At 50.1% G+C, this 14,613-nt stretch overlaps 1 protein-coding gene across 1 annotated transcript in view; it reads left to right on the top strand.

Moving 5' to 3' along the window:
• Positions 1–81: 81 nt before the first annotated feature.
• Positions 82–14,613, top strand: part of TSHZ3 (teashirt zinc finger homeobox 3) — a 66,698-nt gene continuing 52,166 nt past the window's right edge. Inside the window, exon 1 of the mRNA XM_019740538.3 lies at positions 82–304. Within this exon, the coding sequence (XP_019596097.3) occupies positions 265–304 (40 nt within the window). The 5' untranslated portion in view covers positions 82–264. The remainder of the gene's footprint in view (positions 305–14,613) is intronic.

Genomic DNA, 14,613 nt, shown 5'->3' with positions numbered 1-14,613 from the left:
GGAGCGATTTGTCAAACTTCCCATTCCGCCGGCAGCGCCCCCCCGCGCTCCTCCTCCCGCCTCCCGCCCGCCCTCCCTCTTCCCTCCGCACGTTCGGGGATCGCGGCGGAGCGCGGAGAGCCAGGGCGCAGCGGCATCCTGCGGGCGGCCGCTCTCGGGGGAGGCTGAGAGCCGGCCCGCTCGCCCCCCCGCCGGCCCGCCCCTCCCCCCCGCTCCTGAGCCCGGCAGCGGCGGCGCGGCGGCGGCAGTCGCCGGAGGAGCATCATGCCGCGGAGGAAGCAGCAAGCGCCCCGGCGCGCAGCAGGTACGAGCCGCTCGCTTTGCCCCTCTTCCTCTCCTCTCCTGCTCTCCGCCGGCGGCGGCCCGGCTCGCAGCCGCTCCTCTCACCGGGTGCGTGCGCCCGCCTCGCGGACCCGGCGCCCCCGGACGCCCGCTGCGCTCTGCCCGGTTCCGTGTCGCACCCACTTCGGGCACCCGGCGACCGGAGCTCTCCTCCGCTCTCTGTCTGCGGAGAGGATGGGAAGGAGCCCTCTTCCGTGTCTTTCTGTGGGGGGCAGGCGGGGTCACCTGAGTTCCCTGGGACACCTTCCGTGTCCTCCCGTGGCCGGACGGCGACAGACTGCCCGGTGTCTGCAGAGTGAAAGAGAGCGAGTGAGTGAGCGGTCCCCGTCGGCCACCTTACCAGTAATCCGATCGAGTCTTCCTGTGTTGGGCCCAAACCGGGCCCAGCGGTGGGAACCAGAGCGCGCAGGGTCTGGGTATTGTCAGATGACTGTCAAGTCGGTGTTGGCTGCTGGCGTCCCCTTTACCCCGTTGGTTTTCCCTCACCCCCATCCTCCTTCCACCCTCCTCTCCTCTCCTCGCACTTAGTTCTGGGATGTGCTGAGTACTTCCCCCCCCCCTTTTTTTTTTGCCTGGAGTGTCAACTCCTGTTAAGACTAAGCTGTTTTTTTTTTTTTTTTTTTTTTTCTTTTCTGGAAAAAGCATCATTGAAAACAAAACAAAACCCACACACATAACATCATTTTGCAATAATGTCAGTCGGGGGCACATTGCCTGGAAGAAGGGGTGCTGGCCCCTCGCCACCCTTGATTTGATGACTGATTGATCGCCTGTCATGCTGCTGCCTTTGATCTATTCATTCCCAATAAACATCAATAAATCACTGGCAATGGTGAGGCCAAGCTCTGTGACGTCACTAGGGCCCTGTCAGTGCAACTTGGGGATTTGGGGCAGATTGCTGAGAGGACCACATGTGGATGGGATGTATTTTGATATGAGTGACACTCACATGTGCTGAGGTTCAGATGCTGCCTGATTGGGAGGGTTAAGAGGAGGTTTACGTCTTTCCTTTCCTGTCCTGTTCTGTTCCTTCGGTGGAAGGAGGGATTGCAGAGAGAAGGGTCAGGACTTGCCTGGTGCCCTTCGTGCTGCCCCTGTGTGCTGTGGCAACAGTGGGGTGGCGCTCACCATCACATCCACCCTGCCAGCTGCGGGGCCGTGGGGCCCACAGGTGGTCTGCACTCGGATCCAGGCTCCTTACGCAGGGCACAGGGAAGGGGTGGTCGTCTTTCTTCCCCCAAAATGTACTTTCCTGTTAGTGTCCTAAGAAAATCCTAGAAGCAAGCAGACTTGCTTTGGGGCATATAGTGCAGACTTTGCCCCCGGGTGGTCAGCGTTACTCAAATTGAGGAACTTTGAACATCCCAGGACTGGCTGTGGGGAGAGTGCCACCTCCCCAGTCACCTCCTGGCTGTGCTTGTGGCCTATACCACCTTCTGCTTTGAATTCCAAGCTCAAGAAGGAGCTTATCTGCCCAAAATAACCTCTAAGAGTTCGGAGGATTCCTTCACAGAGTTGGCAGTAGGCGTGTCTTGGGCTTCTTCCAGTCCTGGAAATTGTTTCTTTTCTTTTTGGATGCACGTTTTAAGGTATCTGTGTGCCTCAAATGAGCCATATGTGGTCATGTCTTTACATTTGGTTTAGAACTCGCTACGGCTGCTTCATCTTTTCTCTCCCACCTTGCCCATCTGACACTCTTATTTGATAACTTTCTGCTAAAAATATATGATAAGGAGGAAATGTACTTTTGTTTGTTTATTTGTTTTTAAAGCAACCTGTTCACTAATCTTTTTGCACCTTTTAAAAAGCCAGCCAGGACATCTCAGGTCAGTTAAGAAATATTCATTATATAAAAACTTGACTGCTCGACTAATAGGAGATGGAAGAATGGTTTTCCTCTATCAAAATGACCCGTCAAAACGACTTTGTTTCATATTTGATTTAATTGTCTCTCTCCTGACAGGCACATTCATCAATAGCTTAATGGCGAATCAGAAGTTGGCAGCAGAGTGCTTTCTTTCTTTCCCATACCCTGGTTTTGGATTTACTTTATCAGACTGCCTCTGCCTAATGGACGTTTGGAGGAGGGGTGGGGATGGCTGAAGGGTTACTTATTTAAGAAGCGTGCAGGGGAAAATACCCTCCACATTTAGGCCGGTGGGATGGATGCACAGGCCGGTGGGTGAGCTGTGAGCGTGCTTTTGTTTGTTTGTTTGGACGGACAAGAAACTTCCCATTCTTTTCCTCGTTTTTAGTTCTCACAGCTGCAAGTTATAAGGCTCATGCCTGCTTTTGTGGCGTCCTGGGAGTGACGACAAATTGATTGCTTTGTACTGATAGAGAGTGGGGAAAAGAAAGATGTCTGCTGATGGGTAACTGGAAATCTAGTCGCCAACAACCTTGAGGATACTTGAGAATTCTTTTCCCCTCCAAACTGAAAGGTCCGCTCAGCCATAAAAAAAGAAAAGTTGTTTTGCCAGCTTCATTAGTGTTCACCTAATTAGCTGTAAACCTGATGGATCCCTGACAGCTTTAATGATTGGAGATGACAAGCTCGACGCAGTGTCATCCAGCAGAATTAGGTTTGCAGCTAGTTTGATGTAATCAACTTGATATTACACAGTCCTGCTGCCTTTAGTTGTGCATTAACTCAATTTTCTGCTGCAGGTGACAAATGGGCTTTGGTACCTGGATAATCATGTGATAGGAATTAGGGCCCTTTTAATGGTCTGGGGTAGAATAAGAAGCACAAAGGCCTGCGGCCGGGGTGAGTGTGCAGACACAGACACAGGTGCGGCCCGTGCAGCGGCCGAAGGCAGCGCTGCTCCCCGGAAGGCCAGACAGGCTCCAAGGGCCCCTGCCGGTGCGGACGTCGGACTTCAGGATTTTCTTTTTGAGACAGAAATTATGTGTGGCTCAGTGTCTTTTCTCAAAGGGAGGGAGAGATTTCCTCACCTGCTGCTGAACAGAAACCCAGGCAGGGGTGGCCTTGACCCGGGCGTGGAATGCCAAGTGCTGGCCAGATGTCGCTGCCGGGAGAAGCTCAGAGGAGCGGGGTGGGGAGGCCAGTGTCGTCCAGGCAAAGTGACCGTTCTCTCTTGCTTGAGTATGACTCTCTCCTATGCGTAGTGTGTGTTTCTAAACAAGTATTTTTTTTGTTGTTGAAAATACAAAAAGAAAAAAAAAATCAGAACAACACTTAATAGCAGATGACATTTTATCCATTCACATTCATTTTCTGGAGGAAAATGCAAAATCATAAAAAGCCACTGCCTAAACTTAAAAAAATATATATATCCTCAGTGAACAACTTGCCACTGACCTTTGGAGTCTTACTTATTGGGAGAGAAGACTGTCCCGTGCGTCCTTAGAGGGTCACATCCCCAGGTGAGCCTTCACGCATCTTGACTTTCTTGAAAGCGATCTGGCTCCCTTAGGGCCTGCTGCTGTGACAGGTCACTGTGTGTCCCCAGGGAACAGGATGGCAAGGTGCAGGAGTTGATGCCAGTAGACGTGGCATACGCCGGGTGGCGGCCTGCCTGAGGCTCCTGCCCAGGCCACACCGCTCTGGGAGCAGTCCCCTTCGCTCCTGGAAGGCTGTGGAGCACTCAGAGGGCACTTCGGCCTCTGCCTTGGGGACGTGTTTGCTCCCAGACCTGCCACACGCTTCCCCTTTGGACAAGCATTCGACCCTACAGCGAGTGACAACATGGCTGCTTTGGGTGTCCTGTGATCCCCCCTCTCCCGCAAAATGAGAGGAACAATGCAGATTTCAAAAAGGACAATCAAGAAGCTGAAGGAGAAAAACGGAAGGTCAGGAGGCAAGGATATTGTCTTGGACACCCACCTAGGGGAGAGAACCTTCCAGAATCAGCTGCTGTGCCCCCGTTATCTTGACAACTGTCAGTGAGGGCTTCAGTGCTCTCCAGGGCCACACTCGATTGTGAGCGGCTGATGTTGTCATTTTGTTCTCAGTTTTGCCTTGAGCGCGCTCCTAAACGGCAGCGTGACAGTCAATACCTGATGTATCAGCAGTTACCCCTAAATTGCCTCGTAAGTCTGCATTTTCCCTCTTTTTGCCAAAGATTGTTCTGTGAAGTGATTAGAATGAGCGGTGACTGCTCAGGGCTGGGAGACGCAGGTGAGTTCCCAGCACTAAAACCCTTCCTTGCGCCCGCCCTCCACTTCGGGGGTCCCAGAGGGCTAGGTGCCTGGGTCTGCCCGGGTGCCCTCCCTGTCCCCCTGGCGTGGCCAGGGCTGCCGACCACCACAGGCAGACAGCAGAGAGAGGACGCGAGCCCCGGCCCTGCACCACGGCCATGTTGGATCCAGTAACGTGAGCAGGTCACAGCCATTCCGCGTGCAGTCTGTGCAGCTTTCCTGCCGGCCTGTTTTATTCCTGCCTGTCACTGGACAAACTATAAAAATAGCTTTGGTCATGTCGTTAACACACAACAACTAGGCTGTGTGTCTCCCCATCTGTGTTGGTGCCGCTGTAGAGCTGGCCCTTCCCTGAGCCGGGCCGAGACCCGCCCTCAGCGTCACCCCTCAGCCCAGGCCAGGGCTGTCACTTCCCCGGGACCCACTCAGGTGCTCCTGTGCGTGTGTTTTAGTTATGCTCCAAATTGTGGTTTCTCTGTCTGAAGTTAAAAATGAAAGGTGAGTACAATGTATCGTATTTGGTAACAATGCTCTGGACTGGTACATCTAGGCAGATAATGTGCGCTTGTAATTAGACTCAACAGACAGGCAGTCATTTTTAAATTCTTTGACACATGCATAAAATAGTCATATAATAAGATAAGATGACAATTTTATGTTAGGTTGATAAAGTGTCCTGATACATGCATTTAAATGTCTGTAAGCCTTTAAAAAAATCCAGACAGATTAATTCTAGTTTCCAGTATTTGCAGTTAGTCATTAAATTAATTTTTAAATCCTACTAAACAATGACTATGAATATGGTGGTTTTTCTCCCCGCCTTCTGGAATTTTTACCTGAATGGTAAGGAATGGGTCTATACACTTGTTAGCGTTCTCTTATTTTTCAACATTTGCAAGCATTTATGTTAAACATGGAAGTAAAAATTCAGGTTACTGCTTGTGACAAGAATAATGCTGTGCATTCTTAGAAGGAGAAAACAGACAGGAGTAGAACACAATCTGCTTGTGACCACTGGCCTGGACAGCCGTCCTGCTCGGGGTTAGAGCTCCTCGCTAGAAAGATGACATCGTGTCCTCGACCAAACACTGGCTGTTTTATAAGCCTAGTTTAAAAAAGAAGACATTTCGAGCACATATACTCGATTTGATCAGCACAGATTCTTCGGTTTAATTACTTCCAATTCTGTAAACTATTTTTGTATTTCAACACGATGAGCCCAGGAGATGTATTAAGTGGGGAGAAAAGCCCTTCTGTACAGGTCATGTTACCTGGACTTTGCGACTGTCTCCTCACATTGTTTTCTCAAACATGCAAAGGTGAGGCCCTTGAAGAATCATTTGAATTTGTTTGGGCTTAATGATAAATTATTAATTCATACTGTCAGGACACGTGTTATTAATTATGACTGTGTTTTCTTCATCCACAGCAGCTGCTGGGGAGACAGGGTCGGTTCAGATGGTCTTTGAGGGGGAGGGCGCCAGGTCCAGGAACTCACACCTCCTTGTACCCCGGCCCCCGTGCCTGGGGAGTAAAGGACTGCAGGGGCAGAGTGAAGGGGACACAGAAAGTCTTCATTCTAGACCAGGGTGGGCACCGGCAAATGCTAACTAGTGTGCATTTTTAAAGAAGTAAGCCTGACTCCAGTGCTCTGTGGTCCAGTTTTGGATTGGCTGCCCTCTCCATTCCCGCAGTGTCTCTCGTTTTCTTCCTCCTCTGCGGTAGACCAGAGGTCATGTTTGCCAGTTGATAGTAGCAGAGGGCAAAAATACTGTGAATGCTTGTTTGCTCCCCAAACTGGAACCCCTGCTTAAAGGAGAGCAAAGGCCTGTTTGGTAAGATACGTGAAATGACTCAAATCCATTTACTTTTGATTTTCTATCCCCATCATTAAATCTAGCCCTATGTATTCAGTTTCCTCTGGGTTCTTTGAGAAATGCATGTTGCATAAAATAGGCAATTTTTAATGAACAATTTAATGTAAATGGGTTTTGAATTTAAATTAATATTAATGAAGCCTTGAGTGAATTTGTTTTGCATACGTAAAGACTTGTAAGACTTCCACCCATGTGCTTTCTCCTTTATGTGGCAATGTTGGTTGTGTGGATTTATAAGACTTACACTTAAAAATTAAATTGACTTTATATGTCCAATAGTGCCCGCATACTGTTACGCAAAAGTGTTACTTCATTTAAAGAAAATATACCTCATTTCCTGTTAAACTTCTCTCCCGGCTCCCAGGGCTGGTTCTCTGTGCTGCCGTTGGTTGGCATCGCTGCTGGGGAAACACAGCAACAATGGTCCCTACAATCAGGACGCTTTCTCTTTGGCTTCCCTCTAATGCATTATGTATCCTGGGATGATGGCAATTCTGTAATTAATTCTGTTAGATGTAATTGCTATAATCACTTCGCTGTTACACATAATAAAGGTAATATGGTAAGCACATAAAAAATATAAACACCTTATTGTAGCACTGCTGCTAAAGGCTCTTCTCGCCAAGCCTGGCTCCTGGGCCAGTGCTCTTCCTGTTCTTGGTCACCAGCGACAGTTCCTTCCAGCCGTGTTCATTGATATTCCAGAAGGCAGTCATTCATTGGAAAGGATGGGCCTTGGCTTGGAGGGATCTCCAAGCTGGTTGCCTAGGAATCTTAATGACCTTTTCCTTAAGGATGTGGCTAATTCAGGAGACAGGTAAACACTTCAGGGGTGGGCATGGGGTGAGGTCCGAATGTGGGGGGGGACAGGAAGACGAGCTCAGGGAAAAGTGACAGCACAGGTTTCAGATTGTGATGTGTGACTATGGAAAGTGCCGTGTGTGAGTGCGTGACACAGAGCACACCAGCATGTGCTTATGGGGAACCAGAGAAAGCCACCTCTGCAATAAGGGAGATCAGGACAGAATGGGTGCTTTGTTACCCGATTCTGCACCTTTCCGGGGGAGCCTGGGGATCAGAGAGCTGGCTGGTGTCCTGTCTGAAACCCCAGTCATATGTGAGGCCCCGCCCCCAGCCTTGCAGTGCCTCCCTCCCTTGGATCCAGGCTCCTGGAGGACATCAGAGAAGTTTGCCTGGGACCCCAGCCCACAGTCCTCAGGGGATGCTTCCAAACACGTGTGAACGGTCCTTTGCTGGTGCAGCTCCCAAAAGGTGGAGGGTGTGTTAGGAGAGGCAGCTGGTCTCCGAGTCCTTTCGCCGTGTGCACCCTGAGGCACCGCACATGGGCGTCTCTGTGGTCCTGACGTCTCATGACCCAGAGTTGGCCTGACAGTCTGCATGTGATTCTCCACATTTATATTTTATTTTTCAGTGTCTTTTAAGTGACAAAGTACATAAGCCAGTCGTACCCGGACATAAAACAGGAGAAAATGTATGTTCAGAAGCAGGTATCAGAGGCTTTTTGGAGGAAGGAAAGGTGTTTTAAGACGGTGGACAGTGACAGCAGTGACGCCCAGGGCCCCGGGAGCTGGGTCTGGCCCTGGCTTTAGTGGACCTGGGGCTCCTGCCTGCCAGGGGAGTGGGGCAGCCTGGGGTCTGGGCCCTGGGCCTGGGCTGCAGCCGGCAGCCACCCGCTCTCCTGCCATGTCTCCCCGCTGGTTTTGATGGCGAGGATGATAAAAGGTCTGAGAACTCCGTGGGCCCCTGTAATCAGGGCCAGCGCTGACATCCTTCTCAAGTTTGACAGCTCCTTCCTTTTCTCTCCTCACCGCCAAGCCTTTCTCACTGGCTGCCCCGCCCTCCGCTCCCCGCCCTCCCTCCCTGCGCCCGCCCACCCCTTCCCTCCCTCTCCTTTCTGTCTCTCTTGTTTCATGTTCTTGATCAGCCTCACATGCTGGGAATTATTTTTTTTCGGGCGGGAGGGGGAGTGTTGCTTTAGGTTTGTGGGTTGGGCAGGTGTGAGAGGAAGTCTGTGTTTTTTTTTTTTTTTTTTGTACTGTAGGCCTGTTGCTAATTAATGTTCCTCCATAAGATTCTGTCGGAGTTGAGTAATGTTTTTGATCTTTATGCCTGATAACTGCATACTTAATGAGATTTCAAAGCTGTGGGTGCAGCTCCCTACAATTATTGACAGATGCCTTTTCTTTGCCATTGGGTTCAGCTTCATAAATCCTGCTGCCATAATGAGGTTCAGCGCTGCCACCCTGGCAGTGAGCTAATGAAAGGGGGAGGGCGCAGCGGCTCACGGCTGTCTCACACATTTTTTCCCTTTAAAATTTACTATGCAGATGTCAAGCTGCGGAATGATTACTTCAAACATGCTAATTTTTATCTCGCTTTTGTGTCAGCCCTTTGCCATTAACAAATAAATAAATAACAGGACTGACCTTAGTCCACTTAATTTCTTTTTGTTTTTCTAAGTCACATTTTTAATAACCCATGGTGTGTGACTGCTGGGGACTCTGACACATGCGTGGCCTTTTGCAGGTACCCAGTGGCAGAACCTTTCTTTTTTTTTTCTTTGGCCCTGGGAAGGGCAGGGAGGATAAAGTAGCTTTCCCCAGGCCTCCCATCAGCCTGCCCTAAGTATGCACTTGAAACGGCCAGGAGAGGATTCATTTCAGAGTTCTGAGCAGATCCTGGTGGGGGAGAGCTGCACCGTGCCAAAGAGTCGATTTCCTTTTCAGCAGAGTCATACATCACTGACCCACCCTTCCCTCCTGACAGAATGACATATGTCATTTATCATATGGGCCCCAGCCAGACAACAGGGACGGAGGGAAGCCCAGTCCCTGTGGTGCTATCTTCTCCTCCGGCGCAGTCCCCTGGGCCTGCAGGGAGAGAGGAGAAGCAGGGCCCAGGAGAGGCCAGGCAGCTTGGGGCGGGGGGCTGTCGGGGTGTGTGGCCTGGTGGGCGCGAGATTGGCAGAGCCACGAAGAAGTCTGTGCTTTCATATTATCTGCTAAACCACACTGCTCAGCCTTTGACGCGTTTCTGACTCTCCCCTTTCCATTCCTTCCCGCTTTCCTTTTCTTTTTTCCCATTAGCAGTCAATGAAAAAGAACCCCAGGGCTGACAGGTATCATTCAAGTCGCCCAGCTTGTGAGGGGTGGTATGGCTCTCAGGCTCCTGGCTTCACATGATTCAAACATGCGTTGCTGGAGATGGATGTTCCTTAAAAAAGATTGATGGTGGATGCCGGGCTTAGGGTGCCATTTATCATTTTGAATATTATTTAGACTTGCCGTGTAAACCTGTAACTTGAGAGCTGGATGAGCTGGGCCAGGGTAGGGGTGTGTGTGTGTGTGTGTGAGTGAGTGTGTGAGTGTGCTTGCATCGATTGGCCTTGGGTTCTCATTGCTGCTGACCAGCCACAAGCCCTTCCATTTACAATAGAGAAGATACGCCCCCCCCCAAAAAAACAACAACAAAAAAAAAACGGGCGGGGGGAGGTTTTAAGTTTGAATAATTTCCAAGGACATAGGGAAAAAAACGAAGTATTTGTGATTTAAACTAAAGCTAACAGGCAACTTCTCTCTCTCTTCCTCTCCCTCTCCCCTCCCTCGCTTTCCCGACACAGCCAGTCACGTAGGAAACATTAAAATATAAACAGAGCTGTACTTTCCAAAGCCAGGACCCTTGTCTGATTTTAAAAACTCTGTGACATGCTTTAAAAAAATCTGTATCTGAAAAGCTTAGCACAATATAACTATTCAGAAAATACTGGTTGGCTTGGTTAGCAGTGTGAGAATAGACTTCCACGTTTCAGGAATATTTCAGATAAAAAATGATCTTTTGCGGCTTTCTGCCGCTGCTCCCCGCAGCCTCCTCCCCTCCTGCGTCTGCGCCCTGTCCGGCCCTGTGGCCCCAGCAGACCCGCCAGGACTGATGTGCACAGCTGTTTCCAGGCCCCGCCAGCTAGTCACTTCTGGGTCTTTTGCACCCTGAGCTCTGCTCCAGGACACCCCCACCTACTGGAAGCTCTCGGGGACGCAGGCTGGCTCACCGATGGAGCCCCCAGCTGCCCGGAGGACCAACACCAGGTTGGCCTTGCTGCCTGTTTCCTGGTGGAAAATGGGGACGGGACTGCTGGCTTCTGGCCTGCCTCCCACCCCCGCGAGGAGCCCTGATAGGCAGATTTAATTGTGAGGCATTCTAGTAAAGATGTGACTTCATCTGGGGCCGCTAATTAGATTTAGGGCTTCTTGTATGACTTACAGTGTGGACATTAATTTTAAAAAATGACAGGACGCAAAGTTAGACGGGGGTAGTTTTTATCTACACAGATGAGAGCCTAGAACTTGTGGGATGGCTGAACATTCATATCTTGCTGCTTCTTGAACAAACTTTTCCCCGATCAGTAAAGACGGGCATGTGGCTGCCTCACCCACCAGTCCTGGCAGCTTAGTGTGTCTGTGTGTTCCGAGTGTCGCTGGCCTGACACTGTGCACGGATGACCCGGGCTCACGTTCTGTGTGGCCCACTGCGGTCTCATCCCGCTCGGGCAGAAGCAGATTTATATGCTGTGTTGGTGCCTGCAATCGCATCTGACTACAAAATGATAGTATCATGTCTCCCTGAGACTTCATGGACGAAAGCAAAACTTTGATCCTCTGCCCTTGCACCTGGGCAGTGTTGGAGGTAATTGGAGGACAAGTGCCAATTTGCAGGAACAATTGTAAACACCTTTGATACAAATGGCACCGTCCATTTTTACTGATTAGAAAAACTTCCCTATTAATAGGTGGAAAGTCCATTCCAGGTATAATTGGTGAGGACCTGAGTGCACTCATGGGAAGAAACCTTGTTTTGTTTTTTGTTCGCTTTTCTTCTTATCCCCTTCTCTCAGTTTTATGGCTGGAGACATGATTTATTGCAGCCATCCATCTTGGGGGCTCATCCATCACACCCCGGTTGCTAGGAGATCGTAGCAGCAGCTGTTTGCTCTGAATCAGACAGAAAAGTTGTCAATCATCAAAGGCAGGTGAATAGCATTAGAAACACGCTATTGTCAGACGGAATAATTAATCAAAGAGAGAAAAGATAATTAAAAAGATATGACCCTTGCAAGTACTTGCTCTGGGTTGCCTAGAAAAAAAAAAAAAAAGGAAAGAAAGAAAGAAAGAAAAACTGCCTGGTCTTTTCTAGACACTTAAGCAGCTGAGGGCTGATAAAATATGCACTCTGCAGCGCATAGTTTTTAATTAATTGAAAAAGGTTCAACATTCAAAGACGATACTGGAGAAAAGTCCGATATGAGCAGAAGTAATATTTATTGTTTGCATGAAGGGCTTGACACGGAGCTCTAACTTCCTGTCACAAATCTGCGGCTCCCCAGGCTGGAGCAGGCCCAGGCTGGGGTCTTCAGGTGGCCACAGCAGCCCTGGGTCTGTCCTGGCTCCCCGGCCGTCCCGCGGGGCTATTCAGGAGAGTTTCAGACCCTGCTAACCTGGGCTCCAGGGCCTCCCACACTTGTGGGTCTGGAAAAACTGAACTCCTCAGATCACGAGAATTTGGTTTTTAAATGAAGGTGGGAGGCTTGAGAAGCATGCCATGACGTCCACCTTCGGGGTCCACAGAGAGAGCGCTGTGTCACTTTACCTGTCTGGGAACCCTGTAGGTCTCCAGGGGAATTTGCAGTCCATCTCCCTGTGGCCCCATAAAGCACAGCGGTGACTCACGTCCTCACTGATTACCTACATCACTGTTTGAAAAGACCCCCAATGATAACCTAGAAACAATTTGGGTGCCCATTTCACTCTCAAAAATATTCATAGATTGGGAAGTTCATCCTTGCCTTTTCTGAACCTAAAATGTTCTGGAGAAATTGGAAAATGTATTAAAGACTACATAGAAAGTGGCATATCTGCAGTTGCTTTTCAGTTAAATATGCTACAAGCCCTGAAACAGATCCACTCTTTTATTTTTGGATACTATGCTTGATTTTCACACCGTTCTCTTCCCAAAGAATAGCAGGGCTTCTAAAATTAGCAGGAGGAAGAAAGGCCTGGATGTTAGAATTTGGAAGAAGGAAGAAAGCAACACTTTTTTTTAGTTGGGACACCGTTCTCAGAGTGCGGCAGGTTGGGTCACTGGGAACCCCCTCCCTCAGCTGCCCCTCCATGGTGGCAGTGGGGACTCTGCCCAGCATCCTGGGGGGGTCCCAGGCACATGCCTCAGGTGGGATGTCCACTTCCCCCACAGTGTGCTGGGAGCCCAGTAGGGGTGAGAGATGGGGGGGGGGGAGAGAGAGAGAGAGAGAGAGAGGGAGAGAGAGAGAGATGCTCAGATAAGAAAAAGCACCTGCCTGGCTTGCTGGAGGCCTCAGCGAGGTCTCACCTGGCCAGGTGGCCAGAGGAAGTATTCTTGTTCAGAACTTGACCTCCAGCAAATGAATGCCTTTGACTTCAGGCTATTCCTTGGGTCCCTGGGTGTCCCCTTCTGAGCTCTCAGGGTCCCACTGGGGGTCTACTGATGATGTAGCAGTCATTGAGGTGCATGTTTTCTTGGGCCATGCCTGATACCTGTAAGGGCTGTGCTGTAGGAAGGCCCGCGAGGCCGTGCGGGTCTGGCCCGGGCTGGAGTTCCGTGACGTCAGGGGGCCTCCTGTCCCTGTGAGACTGGGCCGTTTGGAGATGGGCAGTGGAGGGGGGGGTGTTCTTCTCCCCTTTCCAAGTACTTGCCACTGGGAAAGCATGCGGCCTAAACTGTGGCAGGTCCTCAGGGCAGAGCAAAGGAAGAGGTTCGCTGATGGTAGGTTTGTGAATTTACATATTGAAAAGTACCCACCATTAGCACTGGTGAAGTCAGATTGAAATTTGCTTCCCCTTATGAAAGGACAAGGGAACAGGTGAAAGGGGAGGGCTTTTACGTTATGAGAACTTCGTGCAGGTCAGTTTCTCTGGAGCTGAGGTTGGGGTCTCCTACTTCCTATGCTCCCGGGTGACCCCTGGCATCTATTCAAGCCACAAACGAGAGACAGAGATGGGAAGGAGGGAAGGGCAGGTCGGTTATTCTTTAGTTTTGGTTCTGTGAGTGTCCAATTTGTCCAGAATTTTAGCACCTCTGTCAATGGGTTATTGTTTCTATGACAAGGGAGGGTGAATAAAAGTGGGTCTCTAGTGTCTCAGGGGGTGTGTCAGGAGAAAGCCAGGGTGTTCAGGGTCGTGTTGTGGCGAGAAAACCTAGGACTCCACTGAGCCCCACGTCACCTGCACGTTTGAGTGTTTTTTCTAAGTGATACACGCCCCTCTCATCGGCCCCTGAGACAAGGTGACCTGGGAGTGATTTGGAGTTTTCCTAGGTCAGCCCCATAGACTCGGAGCAGGCTGGGCCCCCACCCTGATGGCTATGCCATAGATACAAAGAAAGCACAAATTAGCCTCGACAGATACAAAGAACACAAATTAACCGCAGGCCTCCCTGTAGGTGAAGACATTTTGAAACACTTAAAAGACCTCAGATCACCTATGATACAATTGTTGCTACTCTTCTGCCTAATGAAACACTTTAGAAGGGGGCACCGGTACACATTTGGGAGAGATGAAAGTGGGGTTCCCGGTGGTTCTCTTGTGGTCAATGGTCCCCTTTCTTGATATTCTGTTTCCTGCATTTGTTTTGCTCTGGGCCTGTAGCACAATGGCTCTTTCATCTGTATTAGCTAGCGGGACCCCACCGCTGTCATCTATGAGGTGTGGTGCTATGTTTTTCTCTTGCTTTTCTGTGTAAAATATTAAGGTGCCACGGACACCTCTGTGTGACTGAGCTTCCTACCCAGGTGGTTCGGTGGATACGCAATAGAACAAACACACGGTCTGCTGGGCAAGGGGAGATGAATGCAACCCCAGCAAGGGCTTGGTGCTGAGGGCCACCTTCACACTGCGTCCTGCGTGCGCATGATTTGGAAACACATGTACGGGTTCCTTGTGAAAGGAGGGACGTACTTAACATTTCTCCAAGGAAAACATCTTTCATTACTTCACGTGTTCTGTGGTAATGATTTTTCAGTTCAGCAAACAAGTACTTACCAGCGTTTGTGTGGTGACCTGGCTGCGGGGGAGGGCAGCACCATTTTCAATGGGAATTCACTGGCCAGGTTCAGGGGCACCTGCCGGTCACAGAGGGTCCCGGTGCCAGCTCCCTTGGCGTCAGCCTCACCAGGACACACGGTCGG

This window comes from Rhinolophus sinicus, chromosome 8, assembly GCF_057876585.1.
Source record: "Rhinolophus sinicus isolate RSI-liver-muscle chromosome 8, RSI-T2T, whole genome shotgun sequence".
In the NCBI taxonomy this organism is placed as follows: Eukaryota; Metazoa; Chordata; class Mammalia; order Chiroptera; family Rhinolophidae; genus Rhinolophus; species Rhinolophus sinicus.
Note: the sequence above shows the minus strand (reverse complement) of the source record. Positions and strands in the feature narration are given on the sequence as shown.